General features: G+C 33.7%; 2 protein-coding genes across 4 annotated transcripts in view; one reads left to right on the top strand and one right to left on the bottom strand.

Moving 5' to 3' along the window:
* LOC109537021 (failed axon connections) overlaps positions 1-21,533 on the bottom strand; it is a 40,641-nt gene extending 19,108 nt beyond the window's left edge. For both annotated transcript variants that reach the window (XM_019903536.2, XM_019903537.2), the window contains exon 1: positions 21,080-21,533. In XM_019903536.2, coding sequence (XP_019759095.1) covers positions 21,080-21,370 — 291 coding nt within the window. In that variant the 5' untranslated portion in view covers positions 21,371-21,533. The remainder of the gene's footprint in view (positions 1-21,079) is intronic.
* The window catches only part of LOC109537154, a 136,578-nt gene continuing 119,726 nt past the window's right edge, over positions 7,699-24,550 (top strand). The window contains exons 1-2 of one of the 2 annotated variants that reach the window (XM_048665978.1): positions 7,699-7,850; positions 15,210-15,229. In XM_048665978.1, coding sequence (XP_048521935.1) covers positions 7,752-7,850; positions 15,210-15,229 — 119 coding nt within the window. In that variant the 5' untranslated portion in view covers positions 7,699-7,751. Of the gene's footprint in view, positions 7,851-14,696; positions 15,024-15,209; positions 15,230-24,550 lie in introns of those variants that run through there. The other variant, XM_048665979.1, reaches the window with a different exon arrangement.

Here is a 24,550-nt window from a genome sequence, read left to right as displayed (position 1 = left end):
CTATGGTTACGTGAGCTTTTGATATTTAAGAAGCAGCAGATATTTACGTAATGTTAATGAGGCAGTTTACCTTGACGAACCATTGTCGTCGGCCTTCTGATCTAGTTTTTTGCAAATACGTATCTCAGTTTTCAATAATAACTTTTTTTAAATTATTTTACAATTTTTCCTGTACTCCGTAAATACGCCCAGAGGAACGACGCCACTTTTGAATCACCCTGTATATTAGGCTTCAAAGGCCACACTGAAAATTTTAAGCTCGCGAGAATGTTGGAGTTGGTATAGATCGCGATAAGCGAATTCAGACGAAATAAATAAAAATATTTCGGAATAAAATGTTCAGTTCAAATTATCAATTCATTTCAAATCGGGAATGTTGCCGAAAAGTTGACCGATTGAATAAACATGGCCATATGACCACGCGATTATTAAGCTTAATTGTTTTTTGCGAGTTGAAAAGTTAAAAGACCCCAATTGAATGTTCACATTCTTGTCGTCAACAGTTTTGCAGTGAACAATAAATCCGCATGTTAAAAATGGAATAATTATAGGAAACGTGACATTTTGGTTGAAAGTAATTACGCTCAGAAGTAAGGCGACAATGTCATGCTAAATATAATTAATTCGTTTAATACACCCTATTCATAGTATGGCTATCTTCTCGACAAACATGCAAACATGACGGTAACCAAGACGCCGATGACGTCAGCGACGACGCCAAGAACGACGCCGCTCTTTGTTCGGTTGGAAATTCGGCCTGACTAAACCCGGGAAAGGATTCATTCCGAGAAACTTCCGATTTGTCACTAAAACTTCTTGTTTTGGGGGGTGGAATTTCATAGAGAAGCGAAAAGCACCACAGCGAAATAGGAAACTTAAAATAAATGTCTGGAAATAATCTAATTATTCACATCGCTTCAAAGCAGGCAACAAATGATAAATAGCTGCTGGATGTCTGTTCATTCAAATTCCCAAAAAATCGTTACGAAAATACAAGGTGATAAAGTTTTATTAAAGAAATTTCCTAAGCGTAATACTTTTTGTCAACGGCTGTTGGGAAAAATGGCTGAAAATCCATCATCATTTGATCAATTGTGTACGTTTTACCGATAAGGCAAACTTTTCACAGAATGCTATTACAAATTTCCATGACAATCACATCTGGTCTATGGAAAATCCACACGTATTTAGTGTAAGAAATTTTCAATTCCTATTTTTATTAAACGTGTGGGAAGGAATAGTTGAAGATTCCTTGATAAGTCGTTTTTTCGTCCACCTCGGTTTAATAGAGAAACATGTTCCGATGTTTTCTGGAAAATAAACCATCTGTTTTACTGGAAGCTGTGCCCTAAAAAGCTAGAAGAGGCATAGGCATGAAGACTCTCATTTAAGAGTAGTTGCAAAAGATTATCTAAATCAAACTAATGGGAATTGACGGATCGACAGCGGAGTAGCAGAAGAAACCCAAACATGACCACCAAGGGTTCCAGACTTAAATCCTTTTGATTTTTACTTTTGGGGGACATTTGAACACTGCCTTCAAAACGCCCGTGAAAATCAAAATATTTTAAAACATCGTAATCGATGATGAACCTCGCACTTTATTTAAGTTAAATTAACTTGTTAATTTAACTTTATTTCAAAACTTTATAAAAAAATTGTTGAACAATTTAGTTTAAATTTTCACCTACTCATTAAAATCGTTGCCCTCAATCATTTCAAAGCTTGAATTCTTATATGTGAGGTTTCTAAGAGTCCATTACTAGGATTTTTTATGTGAAAATGATGCATAGTACGATAAAAACACAAAATACCTTTTTTTCAAATAGGTGTTATTTTCTTCAGATCTTATATGCAGAAAGTTACGAGATCAATAATTCATTACTTTCTTTCAAAGAAAACCTGCAACTTGTGGGTAATGATGTTTTACAACACACTGAAAACAGATTGAACTATACGAAAACAAAAAACAAAAATCTGAATAAGTGCACGTTTAGTCAGCCAACGACTTTTAGAAACACTGCAAATATACAGATACAAAAACGTTTTTCCTGTTAGAAAATCAAATTTTGAGTGCGAAGAACCAGTCAAAACCAATACAAATAATTATCGCTGAAAATTAAAAGTAATCTAGTAAATCCTATACCATTAATTCCTGATTATGAACATCATCTCAGACTTATCCAGTTTTATACATTGCCATCAGGGAATATGAACGTGAAGCAAAAATAAGTGCTGAAAGGAAATTAGAAAAATAAACAAGATAAAAAAAAATAATTGTTATTGTTTCAACATGTATATGGTGTCAGTAAACATCCACCTAATAAGGCTAATTATTATTAAAGGCTATCGAGTTAAAAGGTCGACCATGGAGGAAATTGCCGCTCCAATGCCGAGTCAAGGGAAGAGTAAACATCCTTTAGAGACCAGTTAGCTGAAAGAGGCTCTTTTGGGTGGAAAATAAGCGAAGACACTTTTGTTTACCGACTAACTACATCGGCCGAGTTTGATTATGTCACGTAGGAACATAGGGAGAGAATGATCCATTTGCGAAACACGAAAGCACTTAACTGTATGAAAAAACGCCAGAGATATTGGTTAAAATGTTCGAAGGAACTGTGCTTTTTTAAATATAGAACTTTTCCAGCCGGGTAAAGGTCAGACCCTTGCCCTCAGATTAACATTTAACGATTACATTTTAATAGAATTCCTCGAGCTGTTGATTTCTTTGGTTTTATCATCAATCCCGGAATATATTATATTATTTTTATGCACACTAATATCACTTAATGACCTTTTTCTATAGTGTTCTCGGTTTCAATTTTAATGAGATAAACAGAAAGTCTCTTATGGCTAAAGGGCAATTCACTGTCATCCAATAAATTAATGATTAACAGTGCCAAGAACACGGTTTTCAAAATAGTTGCTTGAAACCTCATTATAATTAATTGAATTCCTACATCCCGAAGAGAGATTGTTGTATTTAATTACATGTAAATAAGAAAATTACAAAAATTAACATCCTCGCGCACTGTTTTAATATTAACTACCGTCTACGAAAATTCTTCACGTTGCATCCACGAAGTGGAAACTTAATGTCTTAAGCATCCAGATAAAGTCACGTAAATGCTTTATGGTAGAAAGGGGCCTAGACGCGACCTTAACTGTCGTTAGACGAGCAATTTGTCAACGAAATTGCTTCCTACATTATCTCGGGCATGGAAGTAGTATTTGCACTCTTATTGAATTATAAAATCGAATGTTCCAGAATCGATAGAGATAATTAAAATTAAATTTACATCAAAACGTGTGGATGAACCGTATTCACTCAAGTAAAGGAGCGCTTCGCATTTCACTGAGCTGAACCCTTGTTTTATGTTGACAAAAAAAATGTCCATACGGATTTAGGGATAATCGATAAGTTTTTGTGTGGAATTCCAGATGCCCTAACTAAATCAATATATTGATATGATAGTGTTAGTGATGTGAACGAGCGAGTTAAATATTTCCAATGATTCCACTAAGGAAAAAATTAAACTTCAAAATTTGATTTACTTTTTAAAATGTCTCGACGTAACACCACAATAACAATCGGTATTGTGCGATATTGATATCAGAACGAGAAAGACGGAAAGATCAAAAGCCATAAAGACAAAGACGTAACTAATGAAAAAATATGCTTAATACTGAAATAGGAAGAAATATCAGGAATTTATTTAACTGAACTAGTGACCAGTTGTCCTGTTTTAAGCGAGAATTCGAATGATTTTTTCACTTATTTAAGTATTCGAGCTTTTAGCAATATTTTAGATATAAAAACAGTTCGAGTATTCCCATCACTGTGCGATGTTCTTTCCTCTGGAAATCGCTCAATTATTATTAAAGTTAAAGCAGTGTATTAATTGACTTGGGCAAATCGATAAGCCCTAACATAGACTTTATAAAACTCTGCTTCAGAAGTCCATACATACAATTGCATGGATTGAACTAATTATTTATGAATTATCGACTAGATCAAAATGATGTCCGCTGAAATGCCGGAGTGAAAATAGATGTCAGAGAATAGTCACCTTATATGATGTTATACTTTTACATAGAGGTGATCAACCAATTTTTTCCGTCGAGATTAATCTGACCAAACTGTGAATCTAGAGGTCAATAGTTCTTTTGACTATTGTTATCTGTGTTTAGTACGTACAAACACTTGCTTCTGTAAAACCTAGGTTCTTCCTCTTTATTTTTTCCTTTTATTCTGCCTGATTTTAGCTAGTTACTGAATATTTGAATTGTAAGTCTGTAACTATTCGAAAGAAGCAGCAGCTAATTTTCGCGATTTTACCCATTTGACACCCTGAAAAACCACTTCTTAAACTTTCAAAAATTCAAAATTAGTTTAAATCAGGACACATTCATTAGTTAGAGTACACCTCTAATATAGAAGAAAACTAATCAATATTCGCACAAACGTTATTTTTAAGACACAATCAAATCAACAGCACGCAACACCAAAGAAAAAGGAGTCATTAAATGACACGCAACTCCAGATCGGATAATGGAAGCTTGAAATGTTCTTGAGTAGGTATCGGAGCGCCTTAGTATTTAATTTCATAAGACTTTGAAGCTATCGAATTTCCTTGACTGAAGCGTGTTGAATAATGTTGGGAGCTTTCAGTAAAACAATCAAATGCACGATTTTTCATTACAATTTGAACATTACAATGCTTGAAAAATGTTTCAAATCGCCAAAATATTTTAATGCCTTGAATCTTCCAACTTTTCTATCGTGACGAATGGAAAACTGAAATGTAATTTACGTTAAGCCCTTCATCCAGGAAACTTTCAAACCGACAAAGACACGACTTAAACTAGAAAGACATTAATACATTTAAATCCCACTTGAGTCGCGGCACAACCGAGCTGCTTGAACGGTTGTAAAAGGACTTAAAGGATGACTTTCGGACAAATGCAATGACACTGACTCCAGTAATTTGGTGAAGACCCCTAAATACGATTTTTTTCAATAAGATTTGAAGCTATTTTTAACCACCAGCAGGCATATGCTGGAAATATTACTCGTTAAGTTCAAGTTTTATTGCACATTAAAGCCGGCAATGATTGATCATTTTCCTTTGAAAAGAGGGGCAAAGCCAATGTGGCAAACTTCCTTCTGCAGATACCCGATAGGTCGTTGTCAGGGCAACGGAAGGGGTCTTTGCTCTGGAGACACACTGGACCACATTCAGACAAATGCAATTAAAGTTTACTACTTTTGTATGTTATATTATTGAGGTTCGACTTGAAAAATCTAAGAGCCCACAATGAACGATCTAGAACTTGAACTAGTTACGAGTCATTTATATAGTCTAGTAATTATAGTCAAATTAAATAATCCTCATTAAAACGGACTTTTACCGTAAGGTTTGCGTATGGCAAGCATTTTGTAATGAATAGGTATCAGTACCGTCTTCTCAGTTGATTGATGTAAATTAATCATTGTTAATTCTTTGAGTAATTACGTGTTCCCATAACATGGTCTTTAGCTATAAAAAAATCGTGTAAGATACATTAGCTGTGTTTTTCCACTGCGATGGCCATCATGTGAAATTTACTTTTCCTTAGATTATACTGAAATGCTTAACTTAATTGAAACCGAAGTCAGAATTTCACACTTCGTTGCCCTTCTTATTTAATACCGTAAAATGAATGAATAATAGTCACAGCAGCACGTAAGTGTGATCCATCGATTATATGGAATTGGACCTTTCTAAATGTAGGTGTCGTAAGTAAAAAATTGTCGTTCTGCATGGGATGATTGATTTTTCTGCCTTCAAGGAAATCGGATTTTGCCAGTAGAATGCCTGATTTAAAACAAATTCTAATGGAGGCAAATGTCATTACTCACAAGCCAAATAATCTGTTTTAATGCATAAACTAGCGGTATTTCCGATAGTCGGCATAATGTTGGATATTGGCACTTAATATGCTTAACTAATTTATACTTATTTTTCCTATTTTCTAAAGTAACTCGACTATAATTTGGGTACAAGTATTTCGAAAATTGCACGTTATTTGTCAAGTTCCTAATGTCCAGCCGATTTATCTCCTGTTAAATCAGACCTAATTCTCATCTAACCACATGACTTCCTGCTAAGTAACATTTAAAGCTGGCTGATTCACCAAAGAAATTCCCTAGAAATGAGACTCGACAGTCTCAGTCTAGTGCACATAACCATTATAATGAGTCGGATAATTGCATATTGTGTTTACTACGTTATTATTTAGATCTAAGCCTTGACATGGGGTTGGTGGAAACCTTGAACAATGAATAATAAATTAACGTTTTATGTTCTGCTCATGTTAACCGGCACGGATACTTATTTTTTAGTTGCCACTTATTGCAAAAAAAGAATAGCAAGACCATATGATAACAGTTAAAACATACATAATGTTGATTTAAAAAACAGTAAGAAGAAGCAACAAAGTAAGGGCAATAAAATTCCTCGCACATGCACACAGAATTAGCAATCAAATGGCCAAACATTAGTTAATATTAAACAAATAAATCATCAACAGTCACTTAGCAGGAACACTTTTCTTCCTGCGGATATCCATTAAAAAAGAAACTTGTAAATGATGTTAAACTAATTTCCTAGAAAAAGATGGGCGTTTCCTTCACAAAGCCGATTTACAAGTTAATCGCATGAAGCATAAATGTACATAAGAACTTAATGTGGAAATCGTGTTTTCTACCAGGCGTGTCAATATTTTTGTTTTCATTGTTCTGTACCAGTTCAAGCAAGTTCAATTAATACTAACTCCTTCGATCGATTAAAGTTTCTAATAAAACCATTTTCAATGAAAGACCATCATTTGGACTTTGACAAATCTTTCAGAGAGCGTAAATTAGAATGCTGAACCTGTAACTAATAATGATAATGAAAAGATTGCTTTAATTATTGTTAAAAAAATGTCGCGACCGGTAATTAAAAACAAATAAACAAGTACTAGTCCATTGGTATGCATTCCAAAGCAAAGTATGTGATGACTCGCACCTAATGGTATTTTACTAACAGATGAAATACCTGCTACGCATTAGCAGCGACTAGTTTAACCAAGAATGCAAGCAATTGAATGAGAAAAAAGCAAGAATTGTGCCAAAACTGGACTAAAAATTTATCATTTTTTTACAGAAAATATATTAAGTTTCAATATATTATGTAGTGCAACTACTAGTAGCCAACATATTTTTTTTAAATCGAATCTTGAATAACATTGACAATTTCATAATTCATGAGCAGTGCCTAAGTGATCAATAACTGCCTATATTACGTACTGAACGCTGAATGATTCCTGAGCTAATAAATCTATCTATGACACCTAGACATTCAATAATTGCTTCTCAGAAAAAATCATAATATTTTGCCTCATTCAAGTGCCTCTCGATTCTAATTTTAGAAAATGTTATCGTCAAAAGATTAGCCGTATCTGACATGAACTGCATTTAAAAACCCGTAAATATTATGCGTCCATTTAAGAGTTGATTTAACTGTTTTGCAGCATTTTATCTCGACCTGATCTCTACGAAGGTTAGAATTTTGTAATTTCAGCAATGGAATTTTATTGACATCAGTTCTCATTGAAACGAGGAGAAAAATGCAATTAAAATTAGCTTATCTATTAAAGAGTCTCTTGTTTGGAAGAATGAAATAAATATCAAGTGAATAATGAAGCGACAAGTAAGATTGTGATGCATGAAAGCAGATAGTGAATGGGTGCCATTGTGCCTATTTGCTGTTGCACTTCTAAAAGAAAATGCATTAATAAATATTCCTGAGAACTACTTTTGTAATGTAAGTCGCTATTAGTAAGTAAATTTGTAAATATTCGACGAAAACAAAAATTCTAAATACTTATACAAATTAGATTAATACACCAGAATAAGCATTAATTGGCAGCATAACCGCATTATTTTTGCATTGAGAAGGCACTAAGATTACTGGAGAAATGAAATGAAGTAGTTTTCAAAGAAACGTAATTACATTAGGTAATTGGACATACTAAAATCACTTAAAAAGGACCGAAAAGCAAATGCCCAATGAAAAAAATTAAAAAAACGCACATTTACATCGTACACGAAGAAAAAAAATGGGAGAAAACGAAAGAATAAAATTTATTACTACTGAGCAAAATAGGTACGCTCGTGAAAACTCGTATACTTTTGAAAGCATTCAAGAACCTCCAACAAAACATTTGCTAACATTATTTCGTTTTTATAAAAGCTTCAGACATATTCAGGATTTGTAAATTTGAATACAATTTTAAAATACAAAATAAATTTTACTCAATGCGCCTTCGCACTGTCAGTTTTCCTTTTATACTCAAGTGCGGTTTCTTCGTCGCATTTCAATTGAAAAAATGGCAGTTTAAACATGGTGGTTGACACAGGCAGGCAGAGATAAATCTTTTTCTTACCGACATCCATGGCTTGGATGCCGTTTTTGTGTTTTTGCTGGTTAAAAACTGTGTTTCTCCGTACGGGACATTTATTATATGCAGTTGGGTTCTGTGTATACAATTTCACTTAATGCGCGGGTAATTTATCAAACATATGTTTTTTTCGTTTTAAGGCGCTTAATAGGATTACCAAAATATGCTCCGGATGGTTGGGTGAAAGCTAAAAGAATAGAAAAGTTGACAAAAGGAACAGTTTTTTTATTAAAGAAACAGGACAAGTAGAAATTGACAAAGCTCCACGGTATAATAATAATCAAAAGATATGGCTATTGCTGTGCAGTTGTTTTAAAATATCACACATATTGGTTAAATAATATTGATATTTGAATAGCTTGATTGATAATAATTGCTTCATAATGATTAAAGAATTCTGGAAATAAACAGGAATCATTCATATGAACCACATCAGTCACAAAGTAGATACAATATCACTCAGATTAAATAGTCGTGAAGATAGAACACATTTTCGGGCTCCAAAACATTCAGCCGAACACGTAAAGATGAACATTTCCTTCATTTCCTAATAGATTGGGTTAAAAATGGTTTGTTTCTGCTATAGACACACTGATTTATTCCGACAAAACAGATCGGTATGTGCAATGAAATATTATAGCAAATTAATAAATAACACGACAAAACGATTATTATAAACAAATTAAAGGCCAACGACAGTAGCGACAGTAGTAGGATGCAGTATCATGTAAAACAACTTAAGCACCATACATGTAAAGCAGTGAATAAGATTCAATTACGAAAAGCATATTCAAACATTACAAGACAATCTGAGTCACGCCATTCAAAGCAATTTGTTGAAATAAACGTAGGATTCGACGAATAGACAAATTTATTCCAATGCACAATCAACAGCTCGTAGGAGAGCAAGGCAGAATTTTCACACACTAGAGTCCATATGAAGTTAATTAAGTAGCAATTGTGTGCTAACATAGTCAAGTGAACACTACAATGAATCATTCGAAGATTAGCAGTCTGCAAACTACGAAATCAGCCAGACCTATTTTGGAAAGTGTGATTTCCACAAATTTTTCAGTCAATCGTTTCACGCAAAACGTTTTATTTGAATTTGTATTCGAGAAGTGACTAACTGCTCTTGAATAAACAATTAGATGGAAGCGCAATGTTATTCAAGCAGTACGGTTTATTTAAAGATAATTAATAACGCAAATTAATGTCTTATGGCTCATACGGTGATATCGTTAAGCCGTTATGGTTTATATTTATTCAACAATAATATTTTCAGCTTCAGATTTGGTTCATTGGGCTTCCGTTACACGACACTCTTCTGTAAGATCATCAGGTGGTTTTTAATTACAGTGCACTAAACTGTTTTTGGTAATCCGATCTAAAGAAGAAACAATCTGATGCGCAAAGCAAAATTCCTCGACAGTACATCCTTGATTTGTAATTAGAAGTCAAGCGATGCATAAACAAAGTAATTTTAATATTAAATGAATTCCTGATGCCCATTTTATACCAAGTCCTAATACGACCCGAGGAATGCTCAACCGATTACCATAGTTGCAGAAGTGTGATAATTGATAAGTGTAGGTATGTACCTACATGATACTTTTATACAATTAGTCAAATGTAAATACGTTGTGAAGAAAATGTTGCTTCTTCCTCTTGTTTGCCAATGCAATGCAGTAGAAAGTTTATCGTCTACAAATTTGTGGTCCATATGAAAGGTTTTCAAAGTCTTTTCATAACAGTTTGTAATATTTCCTCACTTGCATGCAACACGTCTTGTTTAACGCCATTTGGAACGGAATTGTTCCATTTGCTCATGCATGTGTGACCTTTCAAATGACAAAAACTCATATTTCCCATATACCCGCATTTTATCAACCCAAAAGCCATAACAAAATACATTTCTTTTAATCAGAAATAATAAAAGTTGACATAACATTACTAGACAGACTTCACAGTCATCATCCCATTAAATTGTGAAATCTACATTTCCAAGTTTAATGAACACTATGCACTCTGCTTCCGAATTAGTATTTGAAGCAGGTCATTCAACTTTCTTTAAAAATATGTCAGAATTCTCTGAAATAATTAGATTGGACTTAATTGCACCAGTGTTGATACAATGGAGAGATGTTAAATTGTCGTTGGTGTTCCAGATTTCCTCGTAGGTACTTGTGAAAAAGTTATTGAATATCTTAATATAACTAGAACTATTGTTAATAAGATGTTGGTATGAGATAACATTTCTTCAGTTCACTAAGTAGGTTTGCGATTATTAAAGTCCAGCTTCTTGGCTTAACCATATGTAAGTAAGCATTTCAGTAACAAAATTAGTATCACTGCTCTGTTTACGTGAATTACCTTTAACAGTTTAAAAGAAATTGGCTCTGGAATGCCTTCCTGTAAATATTTAGAGTAGCAGTTAAGGCAGATGTATATTTTTAGTGTTTCTGAAACTTCTGGTATGTGCCATGAATTTTCAAAATTCGCCCAAGTGACTAAATAGTCCAGCCTTATACATTGAGAACACATAAAATGTTAAGCTTTTTTGCACGCAAAGTGCGCAATAAGTAACCAGAAACCCACTGTTTGGACTAATGTAAAACATTGTTTACTCTATTAAACTAATAATAAAATTTGAATATGGTCATGACAGTATAATAAACCATTTCAAGAAGCTGTAACTAAAAACGTTACGACTTCGGAATACGGTTGCTACTTAAACTAACGAAATGGTGCATAAAGTCGGGTTTGCAACAGAATGTTCCAGTAAATGGGAATTAATGGGAAAAATAACGAAACGAAACTGCTTGTTTGGCGTAACAGTCGACTCAAAAACGCATAAACGAACGAACTTTTAATACATTGTGCGGATGTTCAGTGTTCAAATTCCCTGAGGAAGCATTTAAGGATTTTAATTGGCTAAGTATCGGTGATCGATGAGCAGAAAACACTTTAATTATTTATAGAGTAAAAAATATCAAAACAACTACAACCGTTCACTCTCTCTACTTCCATGCATTTCTGTCTTGGGATGTTGAAAAAAATACCATCCTACGTTCTTTTTAGTGTCGTCCAAACATCGCATTTGTGGTCTTCCGACACTTCTTTTGTTACCTCCGGTCTGGTGTGTAATTTCTTTTATGTCCATCGGTCAGGTGTTTCTCTTGACAATCTTGCCGATGTATAATGCCCGATCTTCGTTTCGTGTCTTAAATTTACTCCCACTATAATTCCTTCCATTATTCTTGGTGTTATTCTGAGCTTGTCTGTGTTTGCCTCTGTAAAAGTAATGGCTTTCAAAGCTGTCCATGATAATCCAATTTTTCGGGAAATTTACGGGGTATCTGGCGTTTAATAAAAGTTGTGGATTTTGTTGGCTCAATATCTTCGTCTTCTTTCAATTCATGTTACATATACTCCAGTTCAGTAACAGTTTTACTTATGAGGACTAGACTATATCGTCTGCGAATCTCAAGTGATTTAGATAGCAACGGTCGATCATACCCCTATTTTCTAAATGAATTTTTATATGGTGTCACCTTGGCGAACTCCTCTGCCAATCGGATCTTTGTCGAGCCTTTGATTGATTTTAGTTTGAACTGAGGCGTTTTCGAAAATACTTTGGTTCAAGTTGGAATATCTGGTGTTCAATGATTGATTGGATTACCCAAGGTTTATCGTCCGGCGATGATATATGTAATAAATAAATGCTAGTACTTCCTAAACAAAACTATGCATTCGATTTTTTTACAACCGTTACCTAAATAATATTCTTTAGACATAATAATCAAATATTCAGAAACGTACGTACCGCAACCGGAAGTAAATACTACGACCAAAGAAATGCTATTAGATCAAAACAAATTTTAACTTCCGCACTCTATTAAAATTCAATGACATCAAACGGGAAAAATTAGGCTGCAAATTATTAAACTGCTAGCTGTTAACTATATAACGAAGTTATTTTGAGAAGTTAACAGTAATTCAGAAAACAGGTCTAAAGATGAAATATGTATGTTCAAAAATCAGCATCATTTGAACAACATATGTTGTTAGTTGACTCGCTTCAAAAAGTTGCTAAAAACATTAAATTGTAACTTGAATTTACATCCAAGCATTTTGCAAATTGGAAAAGATCATGGGCATTATTTAATGGGAATCGAACATCTTCGCTTTACTAGCATTAAATAGAAATAGAAACATGAAGAAGATGTACCATGATAATTGAATCCTTGGAATTTTTCATTAACCCTTATCTAACATAAACATGTGTTTGTGTAGACTGGGCTGAGCATTTGGCTCTTAAGGTTCCTAGAAAATAAAATAACTGCGCGAAAGAACCAATAAAAAATGTCAACTTTATTTCTAGATTGAATTTAAAATTCCTCGAAGCTGCAAAGCTCCTGGGTATGCTATTCGAACAGCTTCTTACTTGACAAGCTCATTAAAACCATCTCAAGCTTACAGCCTCTTTTAAAAAAGACAATTCAGTAACGGTGAGAACAAACACTGGCTCTGTTCAAACACTTCTGATTACTGAACACTTATCTACATTACCATGTGTTTATCTAAGCCGAAGTTTAAACCCACTCGAATCGATCAGGCATTTCAACTGTTTCACGATAATGTGTATACAAATAGGCCTAAATCAGCACTTTTCCTTTTCTATTAGGATCTAAAACAGATTCAAGCCGGCAAAAGCAAGTAATGAAATATAATTGGCATTGATAGGAGCCGTTAAGGCATAGTTCCTGCCAGTCAAGTCTGATTAACTTTGAAATTGAACGCAGTGAACGTGATGTGCAATTCCTTTTTGGTGTAAAGCAATCGCAGGTCTTAAGCGAGCACATGGTACGAGTTTAGAGGATATGACGCACTGATAAACTTGTATATATTTCTTGTTTAGTGAATGATTTTACTCATTATCGACACGTCGATGGTTTGGCGAGATAAATCAAAAGTTGTTTCAAAGCAAATTACTGCAGCTGGGCAGTAAGATGAAAATTATAGTCGCAAGCCATTAATACAGAAACTGATTAGAGTTCAAAATGGGATTGAACGATTTTCTAATACAACTGATTCAATATGTATTTGTTGATTTAACGCGTAATTTGCAATTATATGAATTGCCCAGGAATGAGTGTTTTGATGGAAGAAGGTGGTATTGCAATCAATCCCCATACTACTTAATTCGCAACGATATGAGTCAGACACCCTCTCTTTATGCAAATATATTATGTATGAGGTGAATTTTGCGTTTGGGGAGACCATTCTAGACGATATCGAAGAAAATTCTGAAAATACCACAGCAGCGAAGCGCAAGGGAAAATGTTTCAATATTATTTAAATCAATATCTCCACGCAATAAACGAGAGTAAAAGAAGAAGAAAAATATTACAGACTACTAGGGAGATGAAATCATCTCCAGATAAGACAAATTTGCCTTAAACGCAATATTTTTCTCAAAACTCTATGTCAGTGAATTTTGTCACATTAGTTTAGGTTTAGAACCACCCTGCATAAAAACTAGCAAAGAGAATCAAATGGGAGCGCGTGCCAAACAGAATCCAATTAAGTTTTCCGTCGCTTTAATGCTGCTAGCAAAAGAAAGCTTTTACAAATCAGCATAAGGCTTGAATCTGGATCTGCCATTTCAGCAGATTATATTCAACAAATCCAGCATTTAAAGTTGAAATTTGCGTTGATAAATAATAGTTGGCTGGAATGTGATAATTCATTTGGCCAACATTTTCACAAAATATCACTCCGTACACTCAGAATTTCTTGAATTAGAGAAAAAACTGATCTGCGAGCTCATAGTGCGACCAACGAGAAACATTCCCAAATTATGACCTGGACCGAATGTGGATCTGTCACTTAGTCAAGCTATAAAAGACCAACTTTTTCTGAAAATCTACCAAAGACTTAAACGTGAGCACGTGTCGAAATCAAGGTAGATATTCCGTAGCTCACCATGAAGCATTGATAAATAGAGGAATATGAGTCTGTTATTTAGGAAGCCTTTACGCAAAATATAAAATATATAAAAATTTAATTAAATGACTGCTTCCATAGCTAGACCCATTTAATTTAATATAAAAAGTCTAATGCGCCGGATTTGTTTATCTCGGCTGAGAAAGAGGGTTTGTTTACAGCTATCATCGAAACGAGTTTGAATGTGAAACGTGTATGTGAATATTGCCGTGCGAAAAGCCACTTCTACAAAATAGTCAATAGTAAAAAAATTGAAATCGAACTGCGAAGTAAAGAAATCAATGACTCATACAAAGGGCGAACAAGTAAATGATTATATTATCATGTTGATTCTGGAGTTCAGTCGAAAATCGGTCGCCAATCTTTTGTGTCGTGCGAATACCATTCTTAGATGGAAAATATGGAATCATTGTGACCCTTAAGGAAAGTTTATAATTCGAAATTCGTTTTCAGTGTATGATGGTAGTGTGAGCTTTTTGGGAATTCAAGGATAGAAAATGGAAGAAGGGCCAGCTTGTAGAAAGCTGGTAAGACTGATTTCTAATCCAATAATCATTTAGTTTGAACTGAGTTCAGTTTTTCGAAACGCACCTGAAGTGCTATGGATTCTTTACATTTCTCTTTTTTTGTTTTGATGATTTTCAATAACACGGCTTTTTTCCATTCCGGACAGATTTTCTTCTCTACTAATCACATTTTTTTTCTCTTTCCAGGTGGCACGATGCAGCTTTCGGTAAGTTTTGCATTACTTACTTATTATATTGTCGCATTAATATTGCTTCGATGAGGGAGTTTTTGGATTCTATATTGGGTTGTAAAAATTTTTATTTAATTTTGGAAAACGAATTTAAAGTCAGATTTTCAACATTAATTAACTCGCAGTTTTCTATGGCAGAATGTTTTATTTTTTTGTTAGTTTTGTAGTTTTATAGTTTAGGCGTTTTTCTGTGATCGATTACATTTGAAATTAAAGGGTTCTTGGATTCTTACGACGATTTACAAAATTCACCTTTTTTAAGAACGAAAGGTCTCATGTTCTTATCGCTTAATCTTCCTGCTGGCGTTAAAAATCAATCAGGAATGTTTTGTCTAGAATGGAAATGTACTCTTATAACCTCTGTGGGTAAGTATAACTTCTATCCGAGCAAATGCATAACCAAAAGCTCTCTCAAAAAATTCGGTGTTTGCAAAAGCGTACAAAATCATATTTTGCCTCAATAGTGATTACAACCCAAACAGCACTGGTTGCTTGCTTGCATTTATTATTGCAACGCTCACCAATATTGGACAAATAACAATACATCATTTGATGCCATAACGAAATTCCCACGCACACAAAATTGTCCTTGAGCTTGGTGTTGACACAGCTATTCCTTTAAATATTTGAAGACGCTCTAGTATATATGTATATTTTTGTACTTAATTGATTTATAAAAATAACAAAACGTTTTCCTTGACATTGCTTCTCTGTTACTCATAACAGTTCAATACCTACTTCTTCACTTCATGACTGTAATAGATAATTATTTAATTCAATGAAAAATCGACAAGAAAATTGTTGCACTTAGTGTAGTTTTAAATTTGGTAAAATAAATAATCGCTAGCAAAATGAAGACGATGAGCGGTGTAATTAGATGTTTATGTTACTGAACTCGGCACAAAACTATTGTTCGTAGTTTTGATCATTAAGAGAGAGTTAAACTCAGACCAAATTCGTGCAAACAGTTAATGAACAGCAAAGCAAGTACTTATTGTTCCGTTTATATTCAACTTTCGTGCGAAAGACCAGCTCCGTAAATTTACTAGTCGTTAATTGAACACTAAATCATTAAACACATTTTCAATTAAAAGAAATTAGAAAGAAAAAACACAGAATTGCATGCATTGAACAAAATGTTGGCATAATTCCAGTTACAAGGAAATGTTTTAATTAAATACCCTCTCGATTTTTGAACATTCTAATACATAATCAATATGCAACTTGCTAAGATCAAATAGCTGAAGGAGCGTTAACCCAGTGGAAGGTTATCCGGTTCGGCGTGAATATAATTTGCCAATGAACTTGAAACCAGAGTATTTGCAAGAAAACGCCTTGGGGTGATGATTTTCTATAAACTACAAGAAGTCGATTTAGCTTGTGACGAATGGAAGATACGAACAACCGTGGTTTAAGTACATGTAACAGCAAGAACTCGAGACAATATTTAGTTATGTTGAAAATTCGCTACTATTTATATGGCCTGCATCTGTTCTTCCTATTTTTTTTCCAAACGTTCTAGTATTCAAAATCTTACGGATGTTTCTTCGCATGAACTTACTGTTTTGTCCTAAGCCTGCCCGGGAAATATTTGGATGCAACAGAAAAATAAACACTTGAGTAAAAATGACTTAGTAAATCTCTTTGTGCATTAGGTCACAGCATAAAATCTACTAAAGGCAAAAAAGTGAGCTGTAAAATTGCGAAAAAAAAATTTGAAACTTAATTTTTTGTACGCAAACAACTACAAACTTTTTCGGTTCGCACATGGGTAACTTTATTTTTTACTTCTGCTTGTTTGTTCTGTTTGCCTAAATTTTTGCGCAACCAATTAATGTGTTGAAACGCCAACGTTCATGTTCACAAAAGTGCTTGCAATATATGGAAAAAAACATGTGCAATTTGTCCTAAAAGCTTTATCGGAACTATCATTATCATCATGCTCCTACTATCATCAATCAACATGTGACAATTTCATCTGTAAAAAATAAAGGCCAACATATCTTGCAATACTTATGATAAAAGTTAAGCGTGGGATGTGGAATCCGTTAGAGAAATTTTAAGGTCATTTTAAACCTAACCTAGGCCAACATACACTGCGTTATATCATTTATGTTATTTATTTTTGGATATTCGCGTAGATGATACATGTATTAGCTGTCTTCAGCTTTATTTAACTGCATGTGTATATCCTGAAGTACCCTGTAGGTAGCCAGTTCAAAAATAAAGTCTTTAACAGAACTAAATGAACCACGATTTTAAAAACGACTTCAAAAGATTTGTAATGATGTATGGAAATACCTGCGGTTGGTTAACGTCTGAAAAACGACACTGAACAAAAGACATATTTCAGTGTTTAAAAATGCCTCCTAACATCAAACCAACCATAATTTGCTCTTAATTCAACAGTCGTTGAACAGCCGCCAGACAGCCATTTCCGTGATACAAAGCTGAGAATAAATTAAATTTACCCTCCTAGACTGAGTGCGTGCGAATGGCCAATGGAACCTCGCCCACTACTGATGATGACAAAAGACGAAAGAATGTTAATTTATAACTAGAAACCATTTGGTTATTAAAAGTTAAATTAACCCAGAGGAAAATTAGTAAGCAAACAGTACAAAGAAATACCTTTTTGTGTTTTACGTTTATTCTTTAACACTTTTTGAACGTGACAAATATTCCTGCGCTTCTATGCCTTATTTAGCCAAATCTATTATAAAAACAATAGTGAATCAAACTTAGCTAGTMAKWATTTAGCCTGAAACGTACCACTCTAAAAAACATCCTAACAACTCGCAGTAGCCTGTAGTATTTCTTTCTAAGYATTTATATGTGAAAGWGATTTCTCTGTTTTTTTYTAAGTTTTATATACATTTTTCTTACTAACTAAGATAACTGTGGCAAATATTTTTTTATCCAGTTATATTGTGCTTCCTACATATTGTACAAAAAATYGTTATTTATTTTAGTTGAAAAAAAATATTCAAAATACCACCGTTAATTCATTCAGTAGAATCAGTAAATATTTGCGATTTGCGATTTGCTTCACTAGACAATGRAGTAGGAATGGGACATCGAAAGATAATATCGATGTCAGGGAAACATCGAAGGCAGAACATCGATGTTTSACAACATCGATGYTCTGATAGTTTKCMGTTGCATWCAAATTTCAAATTGATTAACTTAMACTWARATAAATTTAATTTTACTACTACTATGACATTTTAAAACAAWGCATTGTTAAATAATCGACTAAATTTATTCAACTTAGAGTTGCCACATTTTTCGGTTCAACTGACTGCAAAAAGTGGCTTTTTTGGGTGCAGCTGGAAATGGGCCGCTATGCCGCGTTATCGTTTGTATCGGCACTATCAAGAGTTCGCAGAAAATGTTTCTGTCTAGTATCAACATCAAATGTCCGATGTTTTCATTTCAGGATCTAACATCGATGTTTTATCGATGTCCCAAATTTCCAACATCGAAGGTAAAAATATCGAACATCGAACGAATTACATCGATGTTTGCCAAACATCGATGTTTGCCAAACATCGATGTTTTTCTCCCATYCCTACAATGCAGTGAATTGACCGCACCCTAATTTTTATGTTGTCTCAATAGATATTCAATCACCATTCTTATATTCAATCAAAAAATCCTKATCTATCATYAAATTTTATACAAYGTGAAAAAATAAAGAAAATACCTTCACCTSAAACGTAAAAGAAGTGTTTTTAGGGAGCTAAAATTGCCATAGGYAGACSAACGTGTCTCCATTTACAAGGACTTTTTGTCACAGGTTTCGATGCCTTGTAAATACATGAAAACTGTTTCTAGTTCATTATTCATTATCTTTCCTTTCTTTATGTTAAACCTGGAAGATATTTTAAGTTGACGTAACCAATACAATTGTTGTATGCAAACAAGTTGTAAGCTTTAAAACTTTTGCGACGAAATTTCATTTCTGAATTATTTGGGGCAAACTGAAAAATCCGAATATCAGTTTTTTGTCTCATCAAAATTGGCGCAAAACCGACTACACTTGCTTAAAACTTGAAATCAGCACGAAAATCATCTTATTAGTTCTTTGCTTTGAAGAGATCTTAAACAAAAACTCAAAATCATAAAAATAAATTATGAGGAAGTGAACACTAAGAAGTTAGCGAAAATGAGATACACTGAGACTAAGGGTTTGTAATATTTTCAAGTAATTGATATTCGTTTCAATAACAAAAATGTATTATTATTGTATTATATTACAGGGCGATTCAAAATTGGCGTCATTCCTCTGAACTAATGGCAGATCCGCAAATTCGTGAAAAAAAATTCAAAGTAAGTCACAGTTTGACGTATTATTGTTATTATTGACAAGGGCTATCCACCTGTAATTATCTGTTAATGGCAAAAAACATCGTTGCCGCTGTGCCTTTTCATCAAAAAATTGTAGAACAGAACTTTTTCAATATCGAAAATTTTTGTAATTTGAAGCAAAGATCGTAATTTTTCTTTTTGAATGCTTAAGTATTCCAATATGCTACCAATTAAACATGGAACAATTTCAAAATAATGCTTAATAGCAAAGTTGAAATKCGATCTTCAACTGTTAATATCTTCTAGAAATTTTYGAAAAAAAAMTTTTCAATATTTTTCTCGTACTCCCCAAGTGAGCCTCCATCACCCCTTAAAAGGAATGACGCCAATTTWGAATCACCCTGTATATAAAAAACCTTCAATTAGGTAGTTTGTTGSSACGAAATGGTTTAGTSGCCAACTGAAAAKCTACCGCTAATTAATACGAGCATAAGAAAAGTAACAACTACTTATTGTTATTAGGATAATTAGTGTTAGCTTTATCATCAGTTGGTGTAATATTTGATAATTTCTTTCTTCTTTTATATTTTTCATTGCTTTATTTCACTACCAACAAAAGGAAATGATTAGGCGGACACATTGAAATAAAGTCTTGAAGCTCACTTTATACCTACATCGAATTCACGACTTGCATTTAATACACTGTATAACAGGGTGCGTTTTTATAAAAAAATCACTTTGTACAGTACCTACCTATATGCTTCAGTTGAATTTGCTTAGATTTTGTCTCAAACTTGTGTTTACCGAAGTTTGAAAATTATTAACCACCCCGTAGATTATTCTGCGGATTACATTGACTTAGACTAAATTGTGATATCAATTAAAATTTAAATGCTATTAATTGATTGAAGACAAAACAGTTTTAGATATTCAAGGAACACGAAAAATACTTACAAAATTTTCCTTGTTGTCGTTTATGCTTTTGAAGTTTTATTGGGAAAAATAAAAACCTTTTGAAGATCCGACAACTGTGCAAAGGCATAATAAACAAAGAGAAGTTTGGCAAATTGCAAAAATAAAAGGTGAATCAATAAAAAATCCTTAATTGTTCAGTTTACTATTTGTTTTTGCGTTAATCATATTTTTCGCACTACACAGATAATTGTTTATTACTTACAGGTACCAGGTACCGCTCCTCAAAATACATTGCTTAGCGGCAATAATCGCAGCAACTGATAATAGCATGCAAATTACATGAGCTAATCTATAAATAATACCTAAATGTCACAGTAAATAGGTACAAACAGAAATAAAATCAAATTCAAATCGGAATTTTGCCGAGCGGCTTAAACATGGCGGCCACTCCTAGATATTGAAAGTTCCGAGCTCGACTTGGAGCCGATCGGGCGCTAACTATGCGATTCCATGAATAAAAGATGTACCGAATTGAGTTTTTGCAGAATGAGAAAAGACGCAAAGTTCATTTTTTTCGAGAAAATACGCCAAAAAACTTACCTCGTACTTGATACCAGCCAATCGTAACCATGTTTCGACCTTAAGGCAATAAGGGCTCATAGACGGTAGTAGAGGCGTACGCGAAAATTGATACAGATACACAACATCCTTCTCGAAATTGGCCTTGTGCACGACGACCTTAGGAGGAGCCGGTTCCTTTTCTTTCTCTTTGGGTGCATCGCCCGCCCCAGCTTCCTCTTTTTTCGCCTCCTCCAATTTGGGAGTATCTTTTTCCTCTTTGAGTTCTTTGGTATCTGCGGCAGGCGCGTTATTTTCGACTTCCGTTGCCATTTTTTAAGTTTATTCTATTTGAGCACGAGCAACACTGAACAGACCGAACACGATACGAGCACCGATACGTACGCACAAGATGCAACTTCTGCTTCACGGCGTGCAATGCAAGAAGAGAAAAGAGCACCGAGAGCGTTCGCTACTCCGCGCTGTTGAGGCCCAGATCAGAAAGCCAACGTTGCCGCTTCGTTAATGGAATTTCCTTAAGTGACTAATCGGCACAACCAACGTACCATAATTAACAATGTGTGTCATAAATTATCTATGTGTCATAAGATTCAATCTTTTCACTACTGATTATGTTTGCAATTAAGAAAAACAATGTGAAAAGTCTAACAATGATGACAAATTATTGTTCTACATACTCATTTGCCATTTAGTGATAGAATGATCCACAGTTTTAACCAAATTGACTTTAGATCACCTTTTATAGTATACAGGGTGTCCAAGAAAAGGATGGATTGCATGGGAATTTCCGAAACCGTAAGAGATACTTTAATATTTGGGATGTATTTAGAAGTGATTTTTGGATTTTCAAATCATAAAAAAACAAAAAATATTCTCTTATCACACCTTTGCGAGCTCTTCAAGATGGTGTATACAAAAATAATTCCAACGTTTCGTTTCTTGGAAACCATCATCAACTTGCAATTCAAATTAAATGAACCTACTAAAACTAGAAAAAAACCAAAAAAATTTCAAAAGTCAGAAGCATGAAATTTGACTTATTGATGATGATGATGGTTCCAAAGAAGCGAAAAGCTGTAATAAATTTTCATAGACACCATTTTGTAGAGCTCGAAAAGGTGCCATGAGAAGGTATTTTTGATATGATTTGAAATCACCTCAAAAACGAAAATTCGAAAAATCACTTTGTTGTAAATATCTCAAAAATTAAATACTTGATTTATGAAAATGCTACGTATATGGCCCACTAATTGCGCTACATTTTCCTAATTTAACCGACTTCTTATCTTACGGTTTGGTAGATCCCCATACAATGCATCCTTTTCTTGGTCACCCTGGATAAACTAGAATAATAATGTTAGATTTTATGAATTTTTAAATTAGTTACTTCTTGCAGCGTTACACTCAGCAGCACATTCGAAACACTTTTGTGATGTAAGAAACGTTTTAATTAGCGAGATAAAATAAACTTATAGGTATCAAAACTAACGTTTTTATCATTTCAATTCAACTAAATCACGATTAGATGGGAATTACGGTTACACTTCTGCTTTTAAGGGACTCACATTTTTAAAGCGAGTTAATAATTTGTTTTAAGTAATACTATACTTACACTTAAAACTCCTTCCATCATAATTATCTCGACGATATTTCCGGACACCCTGTATATTAAGTAACAGTATACAATACATTTTGTAACTAATCATTTGTATCATGATTTTTGTGTCTATCCATAAGTGGATTTTAACTCTTTCAATTGAAATGGACAAAGCGAGAAAAGAAACTTAAGAACAAGATGGGAGGATTTCTTTGAATTTTTATGGCCAGCTTCCAATTTTAGCTTAGACTTTTAACTGTTTCAAGTGGCGTGACATTATTCAATATATCTTTATGATATATTGAACATGATCGGATTAAACGGTTTAAATTCCTAATCGGTATGTTAGTTTTTGGCTGCTTGTGTGACTCCCTTTTAGAGTAAATTATATTACCAAAATACTGGTCGTGAACAATAACCATTCGTCAGGCAATGCTCGACAAGCGGTAATCATTCATGATTTTTTTATTTTATTTTGTTCTTATTTATATTTAATTAAATTTTTAATGGGAATCAGATCGTCCACCTATTAACCATAAATACGTTTTTGGAAAAGAAATGAGAGCCAGATTTGCAATAAAAATTAACATGATTCTAATTTTATAGCGTTGGAAAGTAGAAAAAACTTACTGAAAAAATGTCTTATTATATCAATTGATACCTGTACGTCTAGGCAAAAGTTTTTAAAGTTTTAAAGCATTTACTAGAGTCTAGCCCTTTCGCTCATCAATTTTTATTGTTATAAAAAAATTTGATTTTTTGAAAATCAACTCTTAGATTCTTTTGTAAATTGTTGATATCAATAGTTTTTCTGTATTTTTTTTGTTTTTTTGGTTTCTTGATGTACACATTTGTGTACATTGGCAGTCAATGGTACAAAAAATAAATTAAACCAAAAAATTACTATGTATGATATATTGAAAAACAGTTGCTTTTTTTGTGAAGCACAGCACATTACATTTTTGACATGAAATTCTTGATCGTCCTTTACACCCAGGCACTTTACAACTAGAGGCAAACTCTTTTTCATGAATGGATGGTAATTGGTCTAGTCTGTCCAAACGAACTTCGGCTATCGGTTCAATTTCTGGTGCTACTTTTAAAGTTTTGGTCGATGAAGGACTTGGACTATTAGCTGATGGACGCCCCCTCTTTTTAGTGAATGTTTTTTCCGCCAAGATTACAATATTAGAACCTGAGCAATATAGGCTCTGAAGTGCAGTAAATCTAGGATATCTCTCATCTATCTATCTATGGCATGAGCAAACATTCTCAGAGTCCACTTTTTAGACCTGATAAATGTCCGATATAAGGTAATAAGAAACTTAGAATCTTATCAACACCCCTATGTGAGAGTTATTCTTCGACCTTTGTGGAGTTTCCGCGGATGTGCTAGGAACAGGTTCACCTTCGGGTTGTTCTGGCCGCTCAGCCTCTTCCTTATCATCACTCAATAGCATTTCCAGTAATTTTACAAGGTAAAACTTGTATATGCTACGTACAAGATATATAATAAATACTGGTAACAAGTTGTGTAGCTTCAGGATAAAAATCAAAGACATCTTCTTCATTGAATTCGCCGTCGCTAAGTCCTTCAATGTCTGATAATCCGGCATCTATGAAATCGAATACTAGTTATCTTTCTGTTAGAGGGCGATTTCGACTCATTATAAACCAGGATCCTATAATACTCAACTGTCTACTATTATAAAAAAGACAAAAGTACTGTTAAGTTTATCTTCCAATTTTACTCCCCTGACTCACAGTGTACACAAATGTGTACGTGTTTTTAAAGACCAAAAAAATGGGCTTTAAAACTCTATGTATCACTGTTTGCACTCACAAAACCACCTTTTATTAATTTGTCTAAACTATTTCCACCACAAACAAAACGC

The sequence above is a fragment of the Dendroctonus ponderosae genome, unplaced genomic scaffold, assembly GCF_020466585.1.
Source record: "Dendroctonus ponderosae isolate FM_Combo_2020 unplaced genomic scaffold, Dpon_F_20191213v2 Dpon_F_20191213_4, whole genome shotgun sequence".
NCBI lineage: Eukaryota > Metazoa > Arthropoda > Insecta > Coleoptera > Curculionidae > Dendroctonus > Dendroctonus ponderosae.
This window is presented reverse-complemented; position numbering and strand designations above follow the sequence as displayed.